Source organism: Saccopteryx bilineata, chromosome 2 (assembly GCF_036850765.1).
Source record: "Saccopteryx bilineata isolate mSacBil1 chromosome 2, mSacBil1_pri_phased_curated, whole genome shotgun sequence".
Lineage (NCBI taxonomy): Eukaryota > Metazoa > Chordata > Mammalia > Chiroptera > Emballonuridae > Saccopteryx > Saccopteryx bilineata.
Window position 1 is genome coordinate 210,492,881 of NC_089491.1, and position 21,631 is coordinate 210,514,511.

The 21,631-nt window shown below is 33.2% G+C and overlaps 1 protein-coding gene across 2 annotated transcripts in view; it reads left to right on the forward strand.

Moving 5' to 3' along the window:
- NCAM2 (neural cell adhesion molecule 2) overlaps positions 1-21,631 on the forward strand; it is a 577,130-nt gene that overhangs the window by 362,136 nt on the left and 193,363 nt on the right. For both annotated transcript variants that reach the window (XM_066259097.1, XM_066259098.1), the window contains exons 6-8: positions 13,581-13,698; positions 17,557-17,717; positions 21,018-21,163. In XM_066259097.1, the coding sequence (XP_066115194.1) occupies positions 13,581-13,698; positions 17,557-17,717; positions 21,018-21,163 (425 nt within the window). The remainder of the gene's footprint in view (positions 1-13,580; positions 13,699-17,556; positions 17,718-21,017; positions 21,164-21,631) is intronic.

A 21,631-nucleotide genomic window follows, 5' to 3' on the forward strand; every position in this document is an offset into this window, starting at 1 on the left:
ATTACTGCTTTTACTGCATCCCAGAGATTCTGATATGTTGTATTTTCATTTTCATTTGTCTGTATATATCTTTTGATCTCTGTGCTTATTTCTTCTCTGAGCCATTCATTTTTTAGAAGTATGTTGTTTAGTTTCCACATTTTTGTGGGTTTTTCCCCCTCTTTTTTGCAATTGAATTCTAGTTTCAAGGCTTTATGATCCGAAAATATGCTTGGTAGAACTTCAATTTTTCTAAATTTCCTGATATTGTCTTTGTGGCCCAACATATGGTCAATTCTTGAGAATGTTCCATGTACACTAGAGAAAAATGTATACTCTGTCGCTTTGGGATGAAGTGTCCTGTAGATGTCTATCATATCCAGGTGTTCTAGTATTTCATTTAAGGCCACTATATCTTTATTGATTCTCTGTTTGGATGACCAATCTAGAGCCTTCAGCGGTGTATTGAGGTCTCCAAGTATGATTGTATTTTTGTTAGTTTTTTTTTAAGGTCAATAAGTAGCTGTCTTATATATTTTGGTGCTCCTTGGTTTGGTGCATATATATTAAGGATTGTTATGTCTTCTTGATTCAACTTCCCCTTAATCATTATGAAATGACCATTTTTGTCTCTGAGTACTTTTTCTGTCTTGTAGTCAGCATTATTAGATATGAGTATTGCTACACCTGCTTTTTTTTGGGTGTTGTTTGCTTGGAGTATTGTTTTCCAGCCTTTCACTTTGAATTTGTTTTTATCCTTGTTGCTTAGATGTGTTTCTTGTAGGCAGCATAGAGTTCGATTTTCTTTTTTAATCCATTCTGCTACTCTGTGTCTTTTTATTGGTAAGTTTAATCCATTTACATTTAGTGTAATTATTGACACTTGTGGGTTCCCTACTGCCATTTTATAAATTGCTTTCTGTTAGTTTTGTATCTTGTTTGATTCTTCTCTTTTGTTTTTCTATCATTTGTTTTTGTTTGTTTGTGTTCCATACTTCTTTCCTCTGTTGCTACCTTTTTTAAGTCAAGTGTTTTTGTGGTGGTTTTTTCAAAGGTGGTTACCATTAATTAATGAAAAGGGTACCTACCATATTCATTGTAGTACCCTATCTTATAAGTATTTCTGCACTTCATCGTCCTTTGCTACTGTTAATCTCCATCCTCTCCCCCCTTTTTTTTCTTTTGTTGTCACAGTTTAAGTTTGGTTTTATTGTGTTCTTGGTGGAGCTGTTACTTGTGGTTTTGTTTTCTTTTGTTCTTTGAATCTGGTTGGAAAAACGCCTTTAGTATTTCCTGGAGTGGTGGCTTTCTGCTGATAAATTCTCTCATCTTTTCTGTATTTGTGAATGTTTTTATATCTTCTTCATACTTGAAGGATAGCTTTGATGGGTATAGTATTCGTGGCTGAAAGTTCCTCTCTTTCAGGGCTTTAAATATTGGGGTCCACTCTCTTCTAGCTTGTAGAGTTTCTGCTGAGAAATCTGATGATAATCTAATATGCCTTCCTTTATATGTTGTACTCTTCTTTTCCCTGGCTGCCTTGAGAATTTTTTCTTTGTCATTGGTTTGTGTCATCTTTATTATGATGTGCCTTGGAGTGGGTTTGTTGGGGTTAAGAAAACTCAGTGTTCTGTTTGCTTCTTGAATTTGAGGCTTTAGTTCTTTCCACAGGCTTGGGAAGTTCTCGTCTATTATTTGTTTGAGTATATTCTCCATTCCATTTTCTTTCTCTTCTCCCTCTGATATACCTATTATTCTTATGTTATTCTTTCTGATGGAGTCAGACAATTCCTGTAGGGCTTTCTCGTTTTTTATTATTTTTGAGTGAGAGTTGCTTATAATAATAGTATAGATGAATTTTTGCTTCCAAGTCTTTGTGTACATTTTTTATTGTTGAATTTAAATGCTTAAAAATATATTTTTATTGGTACAATTCCTTGCTTAGATACCTGATTTGCTAGTGCTGTTTTTCATGTTGTAGCTTCTCTTCTCATTATTTTAAAATGTCATTCAGATAGCAAAGCATTTTTTGGTGTCATGTCTCAAAAATCTTCACCTAACCCTGAGTCACAAAATTTTTGACCATATTTTCTTCTGTAAGTTTTATACTTTTATGCTTTATATATTGGTCTTTGATCCATTTGGTGTTCTTTTTTGTATAAGGTATGAGTACTATACTCAGGTGCATGTATTTGCATATGGATATTAAGTTCTTTAAAAACTATTGTTAGAAGAATATTATTTTTGCCCTGGCTGGTTGGCTCAATGGTAGAGTGTGGACCTGGTGTGTGGATGTCCCAGGCTCAATTACTGATCAGGGCACACAGGAGAGGCAACCATCTGCTTCTCCACCTTGCCCCGCTCCCCTCTGTCTGTCTCTCTCTCTTTGCTCCCACAACCATGGCTCGATTGGTTTGAACAAGTTGGTCCCAGGCACTGATGATGGCTCTATGTCCTCCCATCAGGTGCTAAAATAGCTTGGTTGCTGAGCAATAGTGCAGTGCCCCAAAGATGGACAGAACATCACCCAGTAGTGGGCTTGTGGGATAAATCCTTGTCAGAGCACATGCGTGAGTCTGTCTCTTGACTTCCTGCTTCTTAAAAAAAAGAAGATGACTACTAGTATTTCTCCATTGGACTTTATAAAATAAATCATGGTTATTTATATGAGTCTTTTTCTGAACTCTTTCTGTTATACTGACCTATTTGTCTGTCTCTGCACCATTATCACACTGCCCTAATTAATGGCAACTTTACTAGCTCCTTAAAACCACATAGTGCCTTGCCTGTGGTGGCGCCAGGGATAAAGCCTCGACCTGGAACACTGTGGTCACTGGTTTAAAGTCCTAGGCTTGCTTGGTCAAGGCACATATGGGAGTTGATGCTTCTTGCCCCCCCTTCTTTCCTCTCTAAAATTAATAAATAAAATCTTTTAAAAAATCAGATAGTGTACCGTATTTTTTGCTCCATAAGACGCACCTGACCATAAGACATACCTAGGGTTTTAAAAAGGAAGATAATAAAATAAATATTCTGAACCAAATGGTTTGTTAAAATATTTAATAAAATACTGTATTTTTTGCTCCATAAGATGCACAGGCATTTTTCCCTCCATTTTTTGGGGGGAAAAGTATGTTTTATGGAGCGAAAAATACAGTAATTTCTATAACTTTGTTCTTCTTTAAGAAAAATACTTTGCTTAAATTATTACTTTAATGGTGCCTGACCTTGCGTGGTACAGTGGAGAGAGCATTGGACTGGGATGCGCAGGACCTAGGTTCAAAACCCCAAGGTCACAGGCTTGAGTGCAGGCTCATCTGGTTTAAGCAAGGCTCACCAGTTTGAGCCCACGTCGCTGGCTTGAGCAAGGGGTCACTCAGTCTGCTGTAGCCCCCCGGACAAGGCACATATGAGAAAGCAATCAGTGAACAACTAAGGTGCTGCAACGAAGAATTGATGCTTCTCATCTCTCTCCCTTTCTGTCTGTCTGTCCCTATGTGCCCCTCTCTGTGTCTCTGTCACACACACAAAAAATCTTATTACTTTAATTCTGACCTTGTAAATGAGTTAAGAAGTAGTCCCTGTCTTATCATTTTCTAAGAGATTGTGTAGAAAAGGTCTTATTTTTTTAAACATTTGGTAAAGTTCAACAGATACACCATCTGATTCTAGAGGTTTCCTTTTCAGAAGGCTTTTAACCACATTAATAGTTAACAAGACTGAGTTATCTCATCTTGAGTGAGTTTCCTTAGTTTGTTGTTTTCAAGGAAGTGGTCTGTCCCTTCAACACTGTTGAACTTGTATGCAATATTTGGCTGGATCAGGTTTTTTTTTTTTTGTTTTTTTTTTACTGTATGTGGGAATCTATAGTGAAATAACTTTTTTCATTCTTGATATTGGCAATCTGTGTCATCTCTTCTTTTTTCCTAATGCATCTTACTAAAATTTATTAACTATATTCTTTGAAAGGACTGTTGTTGGTTTCATCATATACTCTTTCTTATTTCTATTTTCTATTTTATTGTATCTTTTCTTAATTGTCTTAGTTTTTCCTTATGATTGATGTGGATTTGGTTTGTTCTGTTTCTCATTTCTTAAGCTCCAAATTCACAAAGCAGAATTTTGAACCTGTCTAGGTATCATATCTTTCCTGTCAGTTTTGCTTCAGATATTTTGAACCTCTTTTGTGAGATGAATACACATGTAAGATTGTCATACATTTTTTTGACAAATTGGCTCTTAAATCATTATTTAATCTATTACTTTATATTATGTATTGTTATTTCCTCTGAAGTCTTCTATCTTTGATATTAATTTACATAGACATTTCAACTTTCTTATAATTAATGTTGGAGTGACATATATATGTTTACATTTATTCTACCTATATTATTATATTTTAGATAACCTTTTAATAGACAAACATAGAATTTGATTATTTATTTTGATCCATTTTGAAAGTATGTATCTAATTTTTATTCATGAAATTAGACCATTTGCACTTAAGTTAAATCAAGATTTGTTTCAAGTTCAAATATATTTTGTAATTATAACTTTAGTTCTAATTATTTATGTATTTTTGAATATATTCTATGTCTTTGCAGAGACTATCTTTTCATTAGTTTCAAGGTGGTTCACTTTTACTCTTTGGAAAATGTTTAAATTAATTTATTTAAAATAGTTTTTAGGTAATTCAATATGTATAAACATGTCACTGGCATTTCCTGTTAATGTGAGATATTCCTAGTTCCTCATAGGCAAAAATTTTTTAGATTATGTCCTGGATTTTGAATATCACATTATAAGAATTGGGTTTCATTTTAGTCCTATGAAGAATGCTGATATTTTTATTTTCACAGACAATAAATCGATTTAGTAACCAGTTTTCTGTGGCTTACAGATAAAAAATCACTTACCTTTTAAATTCCTTCGCAATGTTTTGAGTCTGTCTCTCCTGTGTACCAGCAGCTATTCCAGAACACGTGTGGTGGTCTGTCTCTTACTCAATTCTCAGTGTCTTGGTACTATTTAAGGTCATAAACACACACCTACAGCCCAGGGCTGAGGTCCAAATTTGATAAATAACTGATACTCTTGCTTTTCTAATCCCTACCTACTCTATAATCTCTTCCATACTTTCCCTTTCCTTTAAATTTTGTTGTTTTGTGCTCTAGCTAAACAAGAAAACAAACAAACAAACAAAAGCAGGAGTTTGATTTACCCCTTCTGTGCTACAAATGTGTCCTTATTTAGGGTCATGTTGCTGGAAGAAAGACAAGGAGAAGAACAGTGGAGTTTGCCTTGCCCTCCTGGGACCACAACTCTTTTGAAGGACCAGGACAGGTGCCTCCTGCTGCCATCACCCCTGCCAGGAGGCCTCTTCCCTGATCATTGAGCCTGAACTATTGTAGAAGGCTTCCCTATACCTCTCTCAGGCCATGTTGATTCTCACCTCTAGAATTTAGGCTGTTCAGGCCAAGGGACCATAAAAAGAAGAAAAAAAGATTGTTCTTTCACAGGTTGTCTTCAAATTCTGATATTTTCCTATTAGTAACATGGCCACTACTATTTAGGTTTCAGAGTTCTCAAACAGATTATCCGTGAATTCTGTCCAAATGTGAGATGCTGTATGTGACAGAGACAGGGTGCAGTAGGATTCCTTCAATTTACCTTGAAGTAGAACTCTGTGATGTTAGTTTTAAACCTGTTGCCATATATATGATATTTTCTTTCATAACTTGAAGGAATTAATAAAGATGCTAACTAAAATGATTCACAGCACATCACTTTTGATTGATACGTGATTTATCACACCAATGTCAGTCTGAACATTTAGCTTGCACTTTAGGATAATCTCAGGCTATACTTACTGACTTTTGACAGAGGTGGATTTAAAACCTTTTTTATCTTAGCTAATGGGGCAAGCCTACATGATGTACAGGGGAAAGTAAAAGAGGCTGCACGTCTGTGCCTTTTTCTCTTCTGGCAGTCATTATGGATAAAGATTATGTTCCCCAAATCATGAGCTGTGTGATCTTTTGATAATTTCTTCTCTTAGCTATTCAGAATTATAGTAAACCAATCTGTTTGAATACCAAGATAACCACACCATCCAACATGACCTTCATTCATCTTATGCAAATGAGCCAAGTAGAACCCCTCTTGATTCATTCATTCTTATGTCATTTTCTTCTTCACAGCAGGCTAGGCCCATCATCTCATACCATCATTAGCACAAAATTAAAAATTCATATACACAGCTGTTTTAAATATAGTCCATAAGCATACTTTAATAATTTAGAATCAGCCTGCTTTGCACACCCTGCATAACTGCACCCGTTTTCTGCTAGCCATAAATTGGACCTTTGCAAGACCATAAGCCACTGCTACCCTTGCAGGTTCTCCAATTGAGAGACTCTGTGCGATGCTGCTAGGTGACATCACCTAGATACACAGCACCCCTCTTCCCTCAAATGCCCACCTCCCCCACAAGCACTGTCTCTGGCAGGTCTCCTGTTATGGAAAATGTAACTTCGTGTAGAGACCACTGAAATGAAGCCTACTATTTCCTGCTGTCACCTGATCATGTCTCAAAAGTGATCATTACTATCTCTCTAGTAATATGTTCTGAAACCTTGTACATTTAGTTTTATTTTAAACACACACTATGGCTTCTATTTTAAATTATTTTTCTTGGAAATATTCTATAACTTTATTTTTTATAGTAAGGTGAGTATTTATTTTTTATTAATTTTAATGGGGTGACATTGATAAATCAGGGTACATATGTTCAGAGAAAACATCTCCAGATTATTTGACACTTGATTATGTTGTATGTCCACTGACGAAACACTTGGGCTGTTTCCAGATCTTCGCTATTGTGAACAATGCTGCCATAAACAAGGGGGTGCATTTCTCCTTTTGAAACAGTGCTATGGTGTTCTTAGGGTATATTCCTAAAAATGGAATAGCTGGATCAAAAGTTAAAATTAAAAATCTATGACTGGCCCTGGCCAGTTGGCTCAGCGGTAGAGCGTCGGCCTGGCGTGCGGGGGACCCGGGTTCGATTTCCAGCCAGGGCACATAGGAGAAGCGCCCATTTGCTTCTCCACCCCCCCCCCTTCCTCTCTGTCTCTCTCTTCCCCTCCCACAGCCAAGGCTCCATTGGAGCAAAGATGGCCCGGGCACTGGGGATGGCTCCTTGGCCTCTGCCCCAGGCGCTAGAGTGGCTCTGGTCCTGGCAGAGCGACGCCCTGGAGGGGCAGAGCATTGCCCCCTGGTGGGCAGAGAGTCGCCCCTGGTGGGCGTGCCAGGTGGATCCGGGTCGGGCGCATGCGGGAGTCTGTCTGACTGTCTCTCCCCATTTCCAGCTTCAGAAAAATACACACACAAAAAAGTCTATGACTGTTTAAGTGCTGATTGAATTACCAAATGGTATTGTACCCCAGTTGATCTTACTTTTTGCGTTAGGAACTATTTACATTTATACAATTATTGAGACTCTCCAAAAATTTTGTTTATGTGGATCATATATATATGTATGTGTGTATGTATATATTTATATTTATTTATACATAAAGTTTTAAAACTATTTGGTTAAATTATTTAAATTTTGGAATGTTAATTATTAATTTTTCAAAAAATAATAAGCATGGTATTTTAGATAGCATACTTGTGAAAAATAACTACATTTAAGAAAAATAGTGAAAGAGTGATTTCTTCATTTTCCATTTTTACATTTCTCTAGTGTGTGCCTTCACAAAAGACTGACAGATTCTTATAATTGCTGTTGCATTCAATTTTTTGTGATATATTTTGGAACCCAAGAAAAATATTTTTTGAGATAAGATTATTGAACTTTTTCTCTATTAGCACAATTTAATAAGTTACTTTTACAGAGAAAATTTCATTCTCTCAGAAATATTTAGTTGAGAATCTGATTTATTTTAAAATTCATATTAAAGGAACATAGAAATCAAATTTATTTGGAAAATACAGAAAAACACATGATCACAATTTAGGTAACATTTTCTCATTGTTTGGGTACTTGTACACTGAAGGCCATATTTGTTGGCTTAAATTTATGACATCTTTTGCCTGACCTGTGGTAGCGCAGTGGATAAAGCATCAACCTGGAAATGCTGAGGTCACTGGTTCGAAACCCTGGGCTTGCCTAGTCAAGGCACATATGGGAGTTGATGCTTCCAGCTCCTCTCTCCTCTCTCTCTGCCTCTCTCTGTCCCTCTCTGTCTCCTCTCTAAAATGAATAAATAAAATAAAAAAAAAATTAAAAAAAAATTTATGACATCTTTCATATTAGGATGAAATTTATGATGCCAATTGTAACTTTTCCCTCAACATTTTTTTAAAGCAACATAATGGACCTATTTGATTATATCTGTCTTGTAAGCTGATGGTATAAAGTAAGGCAGTTTTACTAAATTTGATAATATTCAAAGTTGGAAACAACTAACTACATTTTTTGAAAAAATGACTAGAGGGATTCTGTTTACAATAATCAATAAGCTAGATTTCCTTTCAAAATGAAATTACACAATTGATACATTGTTTTTCATGAAAATCCCTTGATATTTTGAATTTGTTAAATTTTTAGTTCCCAAAACATCTTATTTCTATTAAATAAAATTTTCTATTAAGTATTTTTAAATTATTATTTTTATTTTGTTGATTTTAGAAAGAGAATGGAAGGGATAAAGAGAGAAAAAGTGCATTGATTTGTTCCACTTATTTATGCATTCATTGGTTGAGTCTTTTTTATTTTATGTATTCTTTTATATTTTGTACTTATTAAGATACAGGTTTCAGGTGTGAATTATTCTTGTATGTACCTTGGCCAGGTATTGAACCTGCAACCTTGGTTTATTGGTCAAGACTCTAATTGACTGACTTACCTGGCCAAAAGTTATGTAACACTTTCGTAAATGTGAAGTGAAGGATTTTTGAAAGTAACCAGAACCAATATTAATGAAAATTAAGAGATGGTAGATAATGTAATAGCCTATGAGGCAGTAGTGAAAGACAAAACAAACAAAAAATACAACAAAAAACAATGCATATGTGATGTCATTGATGTCTGTAATGACCCTTGGAAAATAAAAATTGAATGAGTGTATGATAGAATGAATAGGAAGGTCTAAGAAAAGAGAATAAATTCCACATACACTGAGAGTAACAATATAGAATGCTAAAAATACAAGTTCCTTTAGTGTTTACCTGGTTCATCTGTTTGCTTGGCCAGGGACTGAGATTGGTTATGTGACTTTTCTTTTTTCTTTCTTTACCATTTTTGTGGAAAAATACACATAACATAAAATTTACCATCTTAACCATTTTGTTTGACTATATATTTAAGTGGTATTAAATATATTGATAACATTGTGCAAAATTCACCATCAAACTTTTTTTTAAATTCAATGAGAGGAGGAGAGGCAGAGAAAGACTCCTACATGCACCCTAACCAAGATCCACATGGCAAACCCACAAGGGGGCGGTGCTCTGCCCATCCGGGGCATTGATCTGTTGCTCAGCAACCAAGCTCTTCTTAGCACCCAAGGCAGAAGACATAGAGCCATCCTCCATGCCTGGGGCCAACTCACTCCAATTAAACCGAGGTTTCAGGAGATGCGGTGGTGGGAAGAGAGAGAGAGAGAAAGAGAGTCAAGAAGGGGAGCAGTGGAGAAACAAGTGGATGCTTCTTTTGTATGCCCTGATTCGGAATTGAATCTGGGAAATCTACACACCGGCTGATGCTCTACCACTGAGCCCACCTGTCAGGGAACCATCAATCTTCATAACTTTTTTCTTCTTCCAAAAATAAAACTCTGTACCTATTGAACACAACACACACCACCAATTGCTAGCAAACACCATTTCACTTTCTGTCTCTATACTTTTGATAAGTAATAATAAGTGGAATCATAAAGTATTTGTCTTTCTGTGACTGGCTTATTTTCTTTATCATAGTATCATTTAGGTCAGTGGTTGGCAAACTGCGGCTTGTGAGCCACATGAGGCTCTTTGGCCTTTTGAGTGTGGCCAGCTTAGGAGTATCCTAATTAAGTTAATAACAATGTTCCTACCTATATAGATTAAGTTTAAAACTTTGGCTCTCAAAAGAAATTTCAATCGTTGTACTGTTGATATTTGGCTCTGTTGACTAATGAGTTTGCCGACCACTGCCCTAGGTTCATCTGTGTGGTGGAATATGTCAGAATTTCCCTTGTTTTTTATGCTGAACATTTTGCTTCATGCATGTAATACATTTGCTTAGCACTGATGGAAATTTGAGCTCTTCTACTATTTAAATGTTGTGAATAATGCTGCTACGAGCATGATATACAAATATATTTCTTTGAGACCTTGATTGCAACTTAGCTTCCATTCCTTTTTCTGGAAGCTTCAAGCCTTCAATAGGCTCCAGAGTTCCAAGATAGTTTACATGAGACAGATTCTAACAGTACAACTATTGTCTACGTGGGAGACAAATACTTCCTACTGGGAAACCTGGTACTTCCTACTCTGACATTTTCTATAAATCCTTCCTTAAGTTAATAAGTGTCACACAGACTGAAAAGTCAAAACAAGAAAAGGTAAACAAGAAAGATGGTGAGTCTTAAGTTTTCAAGTTTTCCTCCAGGTAGAGGATCTACATATAAATTTATTTGGTAATATATATTTAGGATAGATCTGAATAATTAGTTGCTAAAGAATAGCTTTCTTGACATTAGAAGAGGTAGGATTTTAGCCTTATCCTAAATAAATCAAATTATTGGTGCTGATTAATCTGAATAATGTGAGTATTCCATGGTTAGTATCATGTTCTTCTTTTGAAAAGAACTATTGAAAAGAAGTGGGAGAAGCAGATTGCAAGACACAGAAGATATATAATTATTGATGCCATTGTTGATGAAAGGGAATTAAGATCACTGATATCTTTGATGCCTATACAAACAATGAGGCAAATTATAACAGGAAGGTAGATAAACTGCATATTAGTGAGAGTTTTGGGGCTACTTTCCTTACCTACACATCCTCATGTTTCTTGAAACTAAAAAATGAAAACAGAAATTTAACAGAAAGCACTCATTACTTAACATACACAGAATTAAATTTTTGTTACGTTAATAAAACTAGATGCTTCAGGTATGGTCAAATAAAAAATGTATTTTAAAATATTAAAATAAAGTAGATGAACTTATGAGAAAACAATAAATTTGAATGAAATAATTGTAGTCATTTTAAAAATTATTTAATCCCACTCAATAGCAAATCCATTACCAATGAGGTAAATATGCATAAAATACTCTAAAGCAGTGGCTAAAATACTCCCTGACCATCTTGGCATCTTTGCACACTTACTTATTTTTTATTTAATTTATTAATTTGACATTTTTTAAGTAAGATTATACAGGATTGAGGTGCACAATTCTATAATACATCATCTGTATATAGTGTTTAATGTCCACCACTCCAAGTTAAGTTTCCCTTCATCCCCACCTATCCACCTTCACCCGCTTCCACCTTCCCCCACCCTCTTCCTCCTGCAATCTCCACACTGGTGTCTGTGTTTATAAGTTTCTTCTTTACTTAATACCTTTATCTTTTTCATCCACCCACCCAGTTCTGTCACTCCTTATAGCTGTCAGTCTGTTTAGATGTTATTATTTTTCACAATAGTTCTAGAATTATTCTTCAAAGTACTATGTAAGTATTTAATATTAACATATTAATATTGTTTGCTCATCTACACTTTAAGAACACATATTTTGTTAGCAGAGTCAGTCATTGTATCATATAACATAAACCTTATGATTTGTCATTTCATTTGGATCATCCAGCATATGCAATGCAATTTATAGAGAAGAATATTATGACTAAACATAAATTACTTAAGTTTGTAACAGTAACAGGACAACCACCAGAGCATGTCATTTTTCATTTGGAAGTATTTCTATGTATATAAGTATTTTAGAGATAATTTCTATTAAAAATTTAATCGTCATTATAATTCTCTAATGGGTTAAAATCTTGATTGTTATAACAAAAATAGACCATTCTTATAGCTACATTTATAATAACCAAATGAAATACAATATATTTTTATTACAATGGTAGTTTTTTATAATTACAAGAGAAGGAACACAAGATATAGAAAATTAAATTTCAATGGACTTAAAATTCAGAGTTAATGTCTGATATAAAGTTCAACCTATTATAATATTTTAGATTATTATTATACTACTTTAAAGACAGCGAATCAGATCATGACCCATTGTATCTAAATTTGTAAGGTCATAGACTCAAATTATTGTGATTAATTACTAAGATACATATCAGTTTCTTCCCCCACTGTCAATGGCAATAATTCAGCATCAATGCCGACCTGAATGCTGTTGTAGAGATATTTAATTATAATCACACTGGTAAATGCCTGTCTAGTTAAGTTCTTTAGAATATATAAAAAATCTATTAATATAACTAATTTGGGGAATATCATTCTGTTATATTCAGTTGAATATCATAAAAGTGCATTAAGTCAAAATTTATGCTGTACTTTGAAATTTAGCTTCTATTATGGATGTTATTAATTTGTTTATTGCAAACAGTACCTTTCAGTAACAGTTTCAACATGTTCAAAATGTGCAGCATATACAGTTTTTGCAATATAATTAGTTAGAAATTGGGGAAGCTTAATTTAAAATTGAATTGTTCATAAAACTCTATTTCATTTTCTCTATTACGTCAGCAGTTTCTCTTTATAAAACGTTCTATAGTTGTTTAAAGAAATTAAATGCAGTTAATCAGAAAGAACATTATGGTTTGACACCTCATTTGAAAGCCCTGTCTTGAAGCAGTGAATGATTGCTTATAGAATTACATATACTGAAGAGAACCCAAATAGAAAATCTATTTATGCTCCAAGTAGATCTCTGTGTTACTTTAAGCCAGGATGGTATAGTCTATCTTTTTATGAACAGTGTTCTATAAAAGTATATATGTATATATATATGTGTGTGTGTGTATATGTATATAAAGAGAGCAATATATATACTAAAATGTCTATTGCATTGTTTAGTCTATAAACAGTGTTAATGTTTGTGATTTTATTTCTATAAGAAGTTATTAATTTTGAAGTTCATGAAGATACATATATATTAAAATTTTAATAGATGTTGCCTAAGAGTGATAGCAAAAATATATAATCACTTGTATGAAAATATATATTAGATTATTATATATATATAAGTTGAAAAATACATTCTATGATAAAAATAGAATCTACGAACTAAACATTGTTTTCTTAAAAAACTGCTAAGTGATATAAACTGCAGTATAGTTTGATAGATTCAAAATAATAAAATAGCATTAAAGTATCCACTTTTTCTACATCAGAAGGTAGATGAGTGATCTTAAAGTCATTTGTGCAGCCTGACCAGTTTTATTGAAGTAAGTACAGATGTTAAGTCTCAAGCTTTAAAGCTTAGCATTACAGCAACAACAAATAGTAGTGGTAAAAATGTCCCAGTAATATCAGAGAAATGTTCTTCATCTCTATTTATCTGTCTTCACCTGTTTTTCAGTGCCGCCAACAATCACCATGCCTCAGAAATCCTTTAATGCCACAGCAGAGAGAGGAGAAGAGATGACATTATCCTGCAGGGCATCTGGCTCACCTGAGCCCACCATCTCTTGGTACAGGTAGGTGATGTACCCACACCCCTCTGCTGCTGTCCTTAATCACACTCATGAAAAAATATTTGTGAGTTTGTCATTTTTTTTCAGGAAGGAAAACACTGTTTTTCAATTTTATTTTAAAAAAACTATTATGCTTTTCTGGTTTAGTTTCTATTCTGGAATATAGAGCTCTTTTTAATTAAAGTATAGTTGACATGCAATATTATATTAGTTTCAGATGTATAACATAGTGAGATTTCACATTTATACACTATACAAAGTGATCACCACAAAAATCCACTATCTGTCTATAACCATACAAAGTTATCATGATAAAATGAATGGGATTAAGATGTACAACTTTATAGTTATAAATGGGTCATGATGATGTAAGGTGCAGCAAAAAGTTATGCTTTTGTTTTTATTTACATTGCTTAGATTAAATTGTTAAAGAGATCAACAGAGTGACATAATCAGAGTCAAGGGTATACCTATAGTCCTGATCATTCTGTCTATAAAGTGTATTTTTTATTCAGTTATATTTTAATTGTACACTTTATTTTTTGTTTCATTTTTTACTTTATTTTTAATTTTTTTTTTAGTCAACTTGAAATTATATTAGTTTCGGGTGTAATAGCGTAGTGGTTAGACAATTATATAATTTACAAAGTAATCTCCATGATAAATTCTAGTAATCACTTGGCACCACATAACTTATTACAATATGACTGATAGTCTCTATGCTGATTTTAATATCCCTGTGACTATTTTGTAACAACCAATTTGTTCTTCTTAATCCCTCACTTTTTCACCCAACCCCTCAACCTACGTAACCTTCTGGCAATGGTCAGTTTGTTCTCTGAATGTATCATTCTGTTTCTGTTATTTTTTATTTGTTTGTTTTGTTTTACAAGGCATGTTTCTTTTTATTTTCTAAAGTTTTTATTGAGAAAAATAAATTTAATATTGATCAATAAGAGTTTTCAGGTTTCAGGTAAATATTTCTATCACATTTGAACTGTTGATTGTGTTGTGTGCCTATCACCCAAAGTCAAATCATTTTCCATCACCATATATTTGTCCCTCTTTACAACCCCTGGTAACCACTTCACTTTTATTTATGTCCATGAGTCTCTCATTTTTATATCCCACCAGTATGAAATCATATAGTTCTTAGTTTTTTTTCTGATTTACTTATTTCACTCAGTATAATGTTCTCAAGTTCCATCCATGTTGTCGTAAATGGAAATATGTCATCATTTCTTATTGCTGTATTGTATAGAGATGTGGTACATATACACAAAGGCATGTTCTTGACCCACAATATCAAGCCATTTTGCCTCACCCAGCTAAGAGCTCTGTCTTTCAACTCAAATACAATGCCTGGTTCTGTCTGCATTCTGTCTCTCTGAGCTGTAGTCCAGGGACTCCTCAGGTAGAAACTCTGATGGTCCTCGGAGTTCACTGGCATGTATTACTTGATGACCAGTGCTCGTAAACTGTTCTCTTTATCTGTGTACAATGTTTCTGTTGTTTGAAATGGGAGGGTACATATATCTCTGTTACTACATTACAGCAAAAAGTAGAATTATTCCCTCTTCTTTATAATTTTCTTGAATTCTTAAATCTTAACCTCTATTTTCTTGTGCCTGGAAAAGGGGCACTTTCAGAAATGGTTTGAGTTTCAAAGGATGGGCTTATGAGATGACATTCAAAGAGTATGAAAGTTTTTTTCAGACATTGGCATTCCACAGAAATGGATGTGAATGGTGATGTCTAATTCTGTCTAACAGGTTTGTAAGGAAGAGAGGTATCAAGGACTATTCCCTTGTTTGTTATCCTTTAATGCTATTTTTAAATTGAGCTCTTGTGGGAAACATAACCTATACTAACTGATTTTCTCTAAATGCTTTGAGATCTACCCATCCACTTCAAAGCTCAAATCATGGATTTTTTTCTCCCTTGAAAATTCCCAGAAAAGTCAACACCTTTTCTCTCCTACTATAGTAGATCTCTTCTGATGCTCCTAAAAACAAAACCCAAAAAATTATTATCTCATCAATGAGATATATATGACCCCTGATTACTGCCAATCATATTATTAATTCTTTGTGATAAGTTCTCATGTCTTACTCATCTGCTACACTACAAAACTTTATTTCCCTTCACATGAGGTAGGGAAATAACCCTCCTTAACAGAAAAACACTACTTGGATTTAGTTAATCTGTTGCTTATATTACTGGGTGAGTTACGGGATATGGAAATCATACTAAAAATTTTATTTGTGATCTGTGCATGATGGAAGAGAGGGAAAATATGCATGGGCTGATTGTGAAAATTCAACCACATAAACAATATAGGCAAAGTGTTGCATAAACTACAAGTTTATGAAACTTCTAATTTATTATTATTACACTAGTAGCAGTAATATTAAACAAATGAATCTATTTCATTGAATAAATTGAGAAATATACTGATTATAAATTGTATTGAAAACTCTATACATGACTGTTTTAAAACAAAAATGTTGAAATGTCATTCTTATAGTTATAAATATTAAATTAGTAAAAATATAAAAAGATATAAAAGTACAGAGTACCATATATATTGGTACATTTGCTATTGATAGTTTTTAAACCCTAATTTTGCATTCTACCCTTCTTATGGTATTTTTACACATTTCACGGTATATTTAGCAATGCCAATAGAAACAGAAAAATAGATGTTATGGAGTTATAAAAGGATAAGGATTATGGAAAGATATGTGCCAATGCTTTCTGGGAAGCAAAACCAAATTTGCTGGAAAGATCATTTACTATATCAGAGGAATGTTCTGTTTCTCTGATATTATTAAAATCCTTTTAGAAATTTTTCTTTTTAAATTTTTATTTGTATGGGCAAGTAAATCTCCCCACCCTTAAAAATGGATTCTAAACGTTTTATATTAGTGGACCTTAAAATCAATTTAATAATCTAAAATACTATTATAAGAAAAATGAAGAGATATATAGAAGAAAGAAATGGGGAAGAAGAAGGGATGAGAAGAAAATACTATAGAGTAAAATAATACTATAGAGTATAAGAGGTTTCACACATATGAAAGGGAATTGTAAAAATTGCTTCAGATTTAAAGATATTTAAAATATTTCTTACTGTAATCATTATAAACAGGTGAAAAGGACATTTTTAGTGAACAACAATGGCTAGAATTAGGGCAGAATGAATATGGCTTCAGTCTGTAAAGAACATGGAACATACTAAAAATTATTTAAATATAGGAGGGAAATTATAAAAATGTGATTTCTCCTTATTAGTGAATTAAATCATATTCAGCATTATTTCTCTTAACTGCATTTTCACATAATTATGTCTTGTTATCCTTTTATTGGCAGTACTTATTTTCACAATAAATTGGTTATATATTTAAATTGCATTTACTTTGAAACTTCTTTAAAGGATGTTTCTATAGAAATTTTATTAAATATGTCCCAGGAATCTAGTAAATAAAAGTTTCTTAAATACATGTGGACTCAACCAACATAAATAAAGTATATGGAATTAAAATCATCAAAGAAACTCTTTTTGTTCTAATAAAGAACAGATTTAAATGAGCTTTTTTGCCCATGTTAATATTAGTATTTCATCATAACCTAAATGTTATTTTTGTATCTAAAGTCAAAATCATTTTCTAGTATACCTTTAATATGTATGCATTAAGTTTTCTACTGGACTACTAGAAGTATGCTTATGATTGGAAATTAGCTTTGTCTATCAATAGCCATGAACTGATTGACAACTACAGTTCATAAAGCTGAGTATGATTTTTTCCAGAGTTTTGAAGTCAGATTTATGATCAACCTCTGTAATTTTTTTTTCTTTAGGAATGGCAAGTTCATTGAAGAAAATGAAAAGTACATTTTGAAAGGAAGTGATACAGAAATCACCGTCAAGAACATAATCAATAGTGATGCAGGCCATTATGTCTGCAGGGCCACAAATAAGGCTGGAGAAGATGAGAAACAGGCATTCCTCCAAGTCTTTGGTAAGTATTGTAGCATAGTGATTAAAACTGTCATGTCTTGAGGAAGGTCTGGGTCTAATCCTACTCTTTCACCTTTATAAACTGTTTAACTTTCCAAATTAATCTCAGTTTTCTCATCTTTAAAATATTTTTTTAAATAGCAACTATGAGATATAATTGTTTTAAGAATTACATGAGCCTGACCAGGTGGTGGCACAGTGGATAGAGCGTTGGACTGTGATGCGCAAGACCCAGGTTCGAAACCCTGAGATCGCCAGCTTGAGTGCAAGCTCATCTGGTTTGAGCAAGGTTCACCAGCTTGGACCCAAGGTTGCTGGCTTGAGCAAGGGGTTACTCGGTCTGCTGTAGCCCCCCGTCAAGGCACATATGAGAAAGCAATCAATGAACAACTAAGGTGCCACAACGAAGAATTGATGCTTCTCATCTCTCTGCCTTCTTGTCTGTCCCCATCTTTCCCTCTCTGTCTCTGTCACAAAAATATATAAATAAAAATAAAAAATGTTTAAAGAAAATAATTACATTAAATTTTCATGTAAGTTTTTGTAAAAATTAGCTGACCCATAATAGGAGCATGAAGAAAATTCACTTAATATATACTCCTGGGATCATATATATATATATGGGTTGATCCTCATAAATCTTTAAATGAATCAGAACCATTTTGGAATCAGCTTTACTTTTACTATGTTTCAAAAGAGAATACCAATCAGACTATAATTAAGAAACATTGACCTGCGACTGTAATTGAATATCCCCTTTATTTTATTTAAAGGAAATATATTATAAATATCTTCCATAATTACCAAAACCTTCTTTTGGCAATCTTATAGAAAGTAGAGAAGTAATAAGTTTTTTTAAACAATTTATTTAGCTTTCATTATACATTAAAAAGAAAAATCAATATTGCTGGTGAATATTTGGATATGAGTGTTTTCTTTAAAAAAAAGTATAATACTAAAAAGTTATGCAGTACTAACATTTAATATATTTTCTCCATTTTTAAATACATTATTGACAAAATGCTTTTAGAAATGAGATGGGAAAGGAAGGAGGGAGAACTCTGTAAGAGTAAGAAGAATCAGTGTTTGCTATTGGCAGGGGCAGCAATACTATGGCTATAGACCAAAAGACAAATGGTAATTCATGTGGAGACATTCTTTGCCAGCTGGTTTTGTGATTACATAATAGAAATATTTTCAGAACCAGAGAAAACTTCATAAGGCTTATATTCTGGTGAAGTGAGCCAAAGACTATAACAATTATATTAAAATAATTAAAATTGGAATAGCAAAATATTCTAAGAAAATGAAAATGAATAAATCTGGTAGTGTTGGGTAAAGAGAACTACTATTTTATTTTTTATTTTTATTTTTTGAGAAAGAGAAAAGGGAGAGAGATGAGAAGCACCAACTCATAGTTATATCCCTTTTAGTTGTTCATTGATTGCTTCTCATACATACCTTGGCTGGGGGTTGCCAGACAAGCCATTGACACTTTGACCAAGCCAATGACCTTTGGCTCAAGCCAGAAACCTTGGGCTTCAAGCCAGTGACCTTTGGACTCATGCCAGTGACCTTGGGTCATGTTGATGATCCAGTGCTCAAGCCAGTGACCCAGCACTGAAGCCGGTAATCTCATGCTCAAGCTAGTGACTTCAGGGTCTCGAACCTGGGAATTCAACATCCCAGATTGACAATCCATCCACTGTGCCACCACCAGTCAGGCCAGGGGGCTATTATTTTAGTAACAAACTATAGAAATGATGTCAGGACAGTATAGTCTTAGGGGGCTATTATTTTAGATAGCATGGTGTTGGACAGTTACTGAGAAGGGTAATGATTAGATGTGTCTATACAAAAATCTTTCAAGATGAGATGCCAGCAAAGCTAAGAACCGGGAGAAGATTGTTTACATAGAGGAAAGAGTAAACAAACAAAATTATTAAAAATTACAGAAATCTATACTGTAATTAGTTTCAGCTGTATTCCCCACTTAAAAAGTTTCTTTACAATCTAAAACATTAAATAAATATGACTCAGTGTAAACAATTATTTAATTAGAAATGATGGTGCCTGAGATAATTCCAAAGTGTAATTAATGTTCTCAATCTACCTCAATGGGCTCAAGTAAAATATTATTTATTTACTTGTTATTTTTTAGGGTTTCAGTGAGTGAGAACAGATCTAAATAAAGATTCTAATATTTTTATATTTTCAAATAGAAAAAATGCATGAAATTTTATATATTATATTACTAATATAATCAATTTTGGATAGTAACACTAAACAAATTAGTATTGTGTTTGACACAAAATATATAGAGTAGAAATGTAACTAATTCCACTAAATCAATGGAGTAAATACTAAATTGTTAAAAAATATGTATACTGTATTTTGATATCAGGAATCTAAGTTTCTAAGATTAAAAAAACTTATGTGTATCCTATGATTAATTGCACTTAAATATTTAAAATTACCTGTTACTTGTCCTTAAATAAAAAGTGCTGGGTTTTATCACTTTTAGATTCTAACAAAAAAAATTAATAAATGCAGATAATAAAAAGTTTGCAAATATGAAGCTCTGTGGTATTATGTAAATTTATGGGTAGACATAATTTTTAATATTAAGTTAATTTATGTTAGTAGATATAATGATTTTCCTTTTTAAAGAAGTTATAATTATAAAGAAATACTTAGCTACAATGCCTAATAATGTTGCTAAGATAAACAAGGTCAAAATATATCAACTAGGATAATATAAATAAAAAACATTTATGCATCTTCATAAATATTTTAAATGTTTTACATAATTATGCTTAGTACATATTCAAGACACAATCATTATTTTTTCTCTTTGGCAAACTTGTTTTTAATAGCTTAAGAGATAGCCACTCACTAAGTGGATTTTATGTACACACCCATAAAGACATACACTCATGTACACATATGGCTTAAAAAGAAGAAATTTTAATTTGTGGTTTACCAGAAGAAATATTAATAAATACATGGCTCTTATACAGGCAAGATTTTGGAAGGAATTATAATTTGTATGTTGGTGTCTGAGCCACTTCACATTATTTTATAATGATAGTTGAGGGGAATCGCTTTCTGAAATTTTTTCAGCTGTTCTTTGCAACTCTCTTGACACCACTTCCAAGCAAAAAGCATGCTGCCGTCACTGCTACACAGTTAACAACCCCATACTACACAAATGTGGACTTACATGTCCATCATGGCTTTTATGTCTAAATAGTAACATTTTCCTCCAATACAAATTGAGTAATGTATATATTCTTTACAGTACAGCCTCACATAATACAGCTTAAAAATGAAACCACACATGAGAATGGTGAAGTCACACTCCAGTGTGAAGCAGAAGGGGAGCCTATTCCGGAAATCACCTGGAAAAGAGCTGTGGATGGAATCACATTCTCTGAAGGCGATAAGGTAACAGCAACTCAACACGAAGTGGTTTTCAACATCATTGCATTTTCAGTGTTTGGCATATTATTAAATCTCACGTTGGACTCCAGTTTACCAAGTAAATTGTGAGAATACAGTAAGTGGTTTGTTTTTTAAAAATGCAACTCCATCACAGTCATCCTAAAACTGAATTCATAGGAGAATATCAAAATGTTACATTTGAAGATGTTTATTATTAAGCCACAAAAATCTTAGGTTGTTGGTTTGTTTGCCTAATTGAGTTTTGGTATACAGGGAATCTATAAAGTATCTTATGACAATTTTAATCCCTCCACTCTGTGCTGTGAAAATGAATATAATTTTAATTTACAAAAGTTTGTCAATTCACTTTTTATTCTCTTGAATTGTCTTTGTGAAATACAGAAGTAGGTTTCTGCTTTTATGTAATTTAGTATATAATAAGACAAATAAGTTTCATCAGAATGCACACAA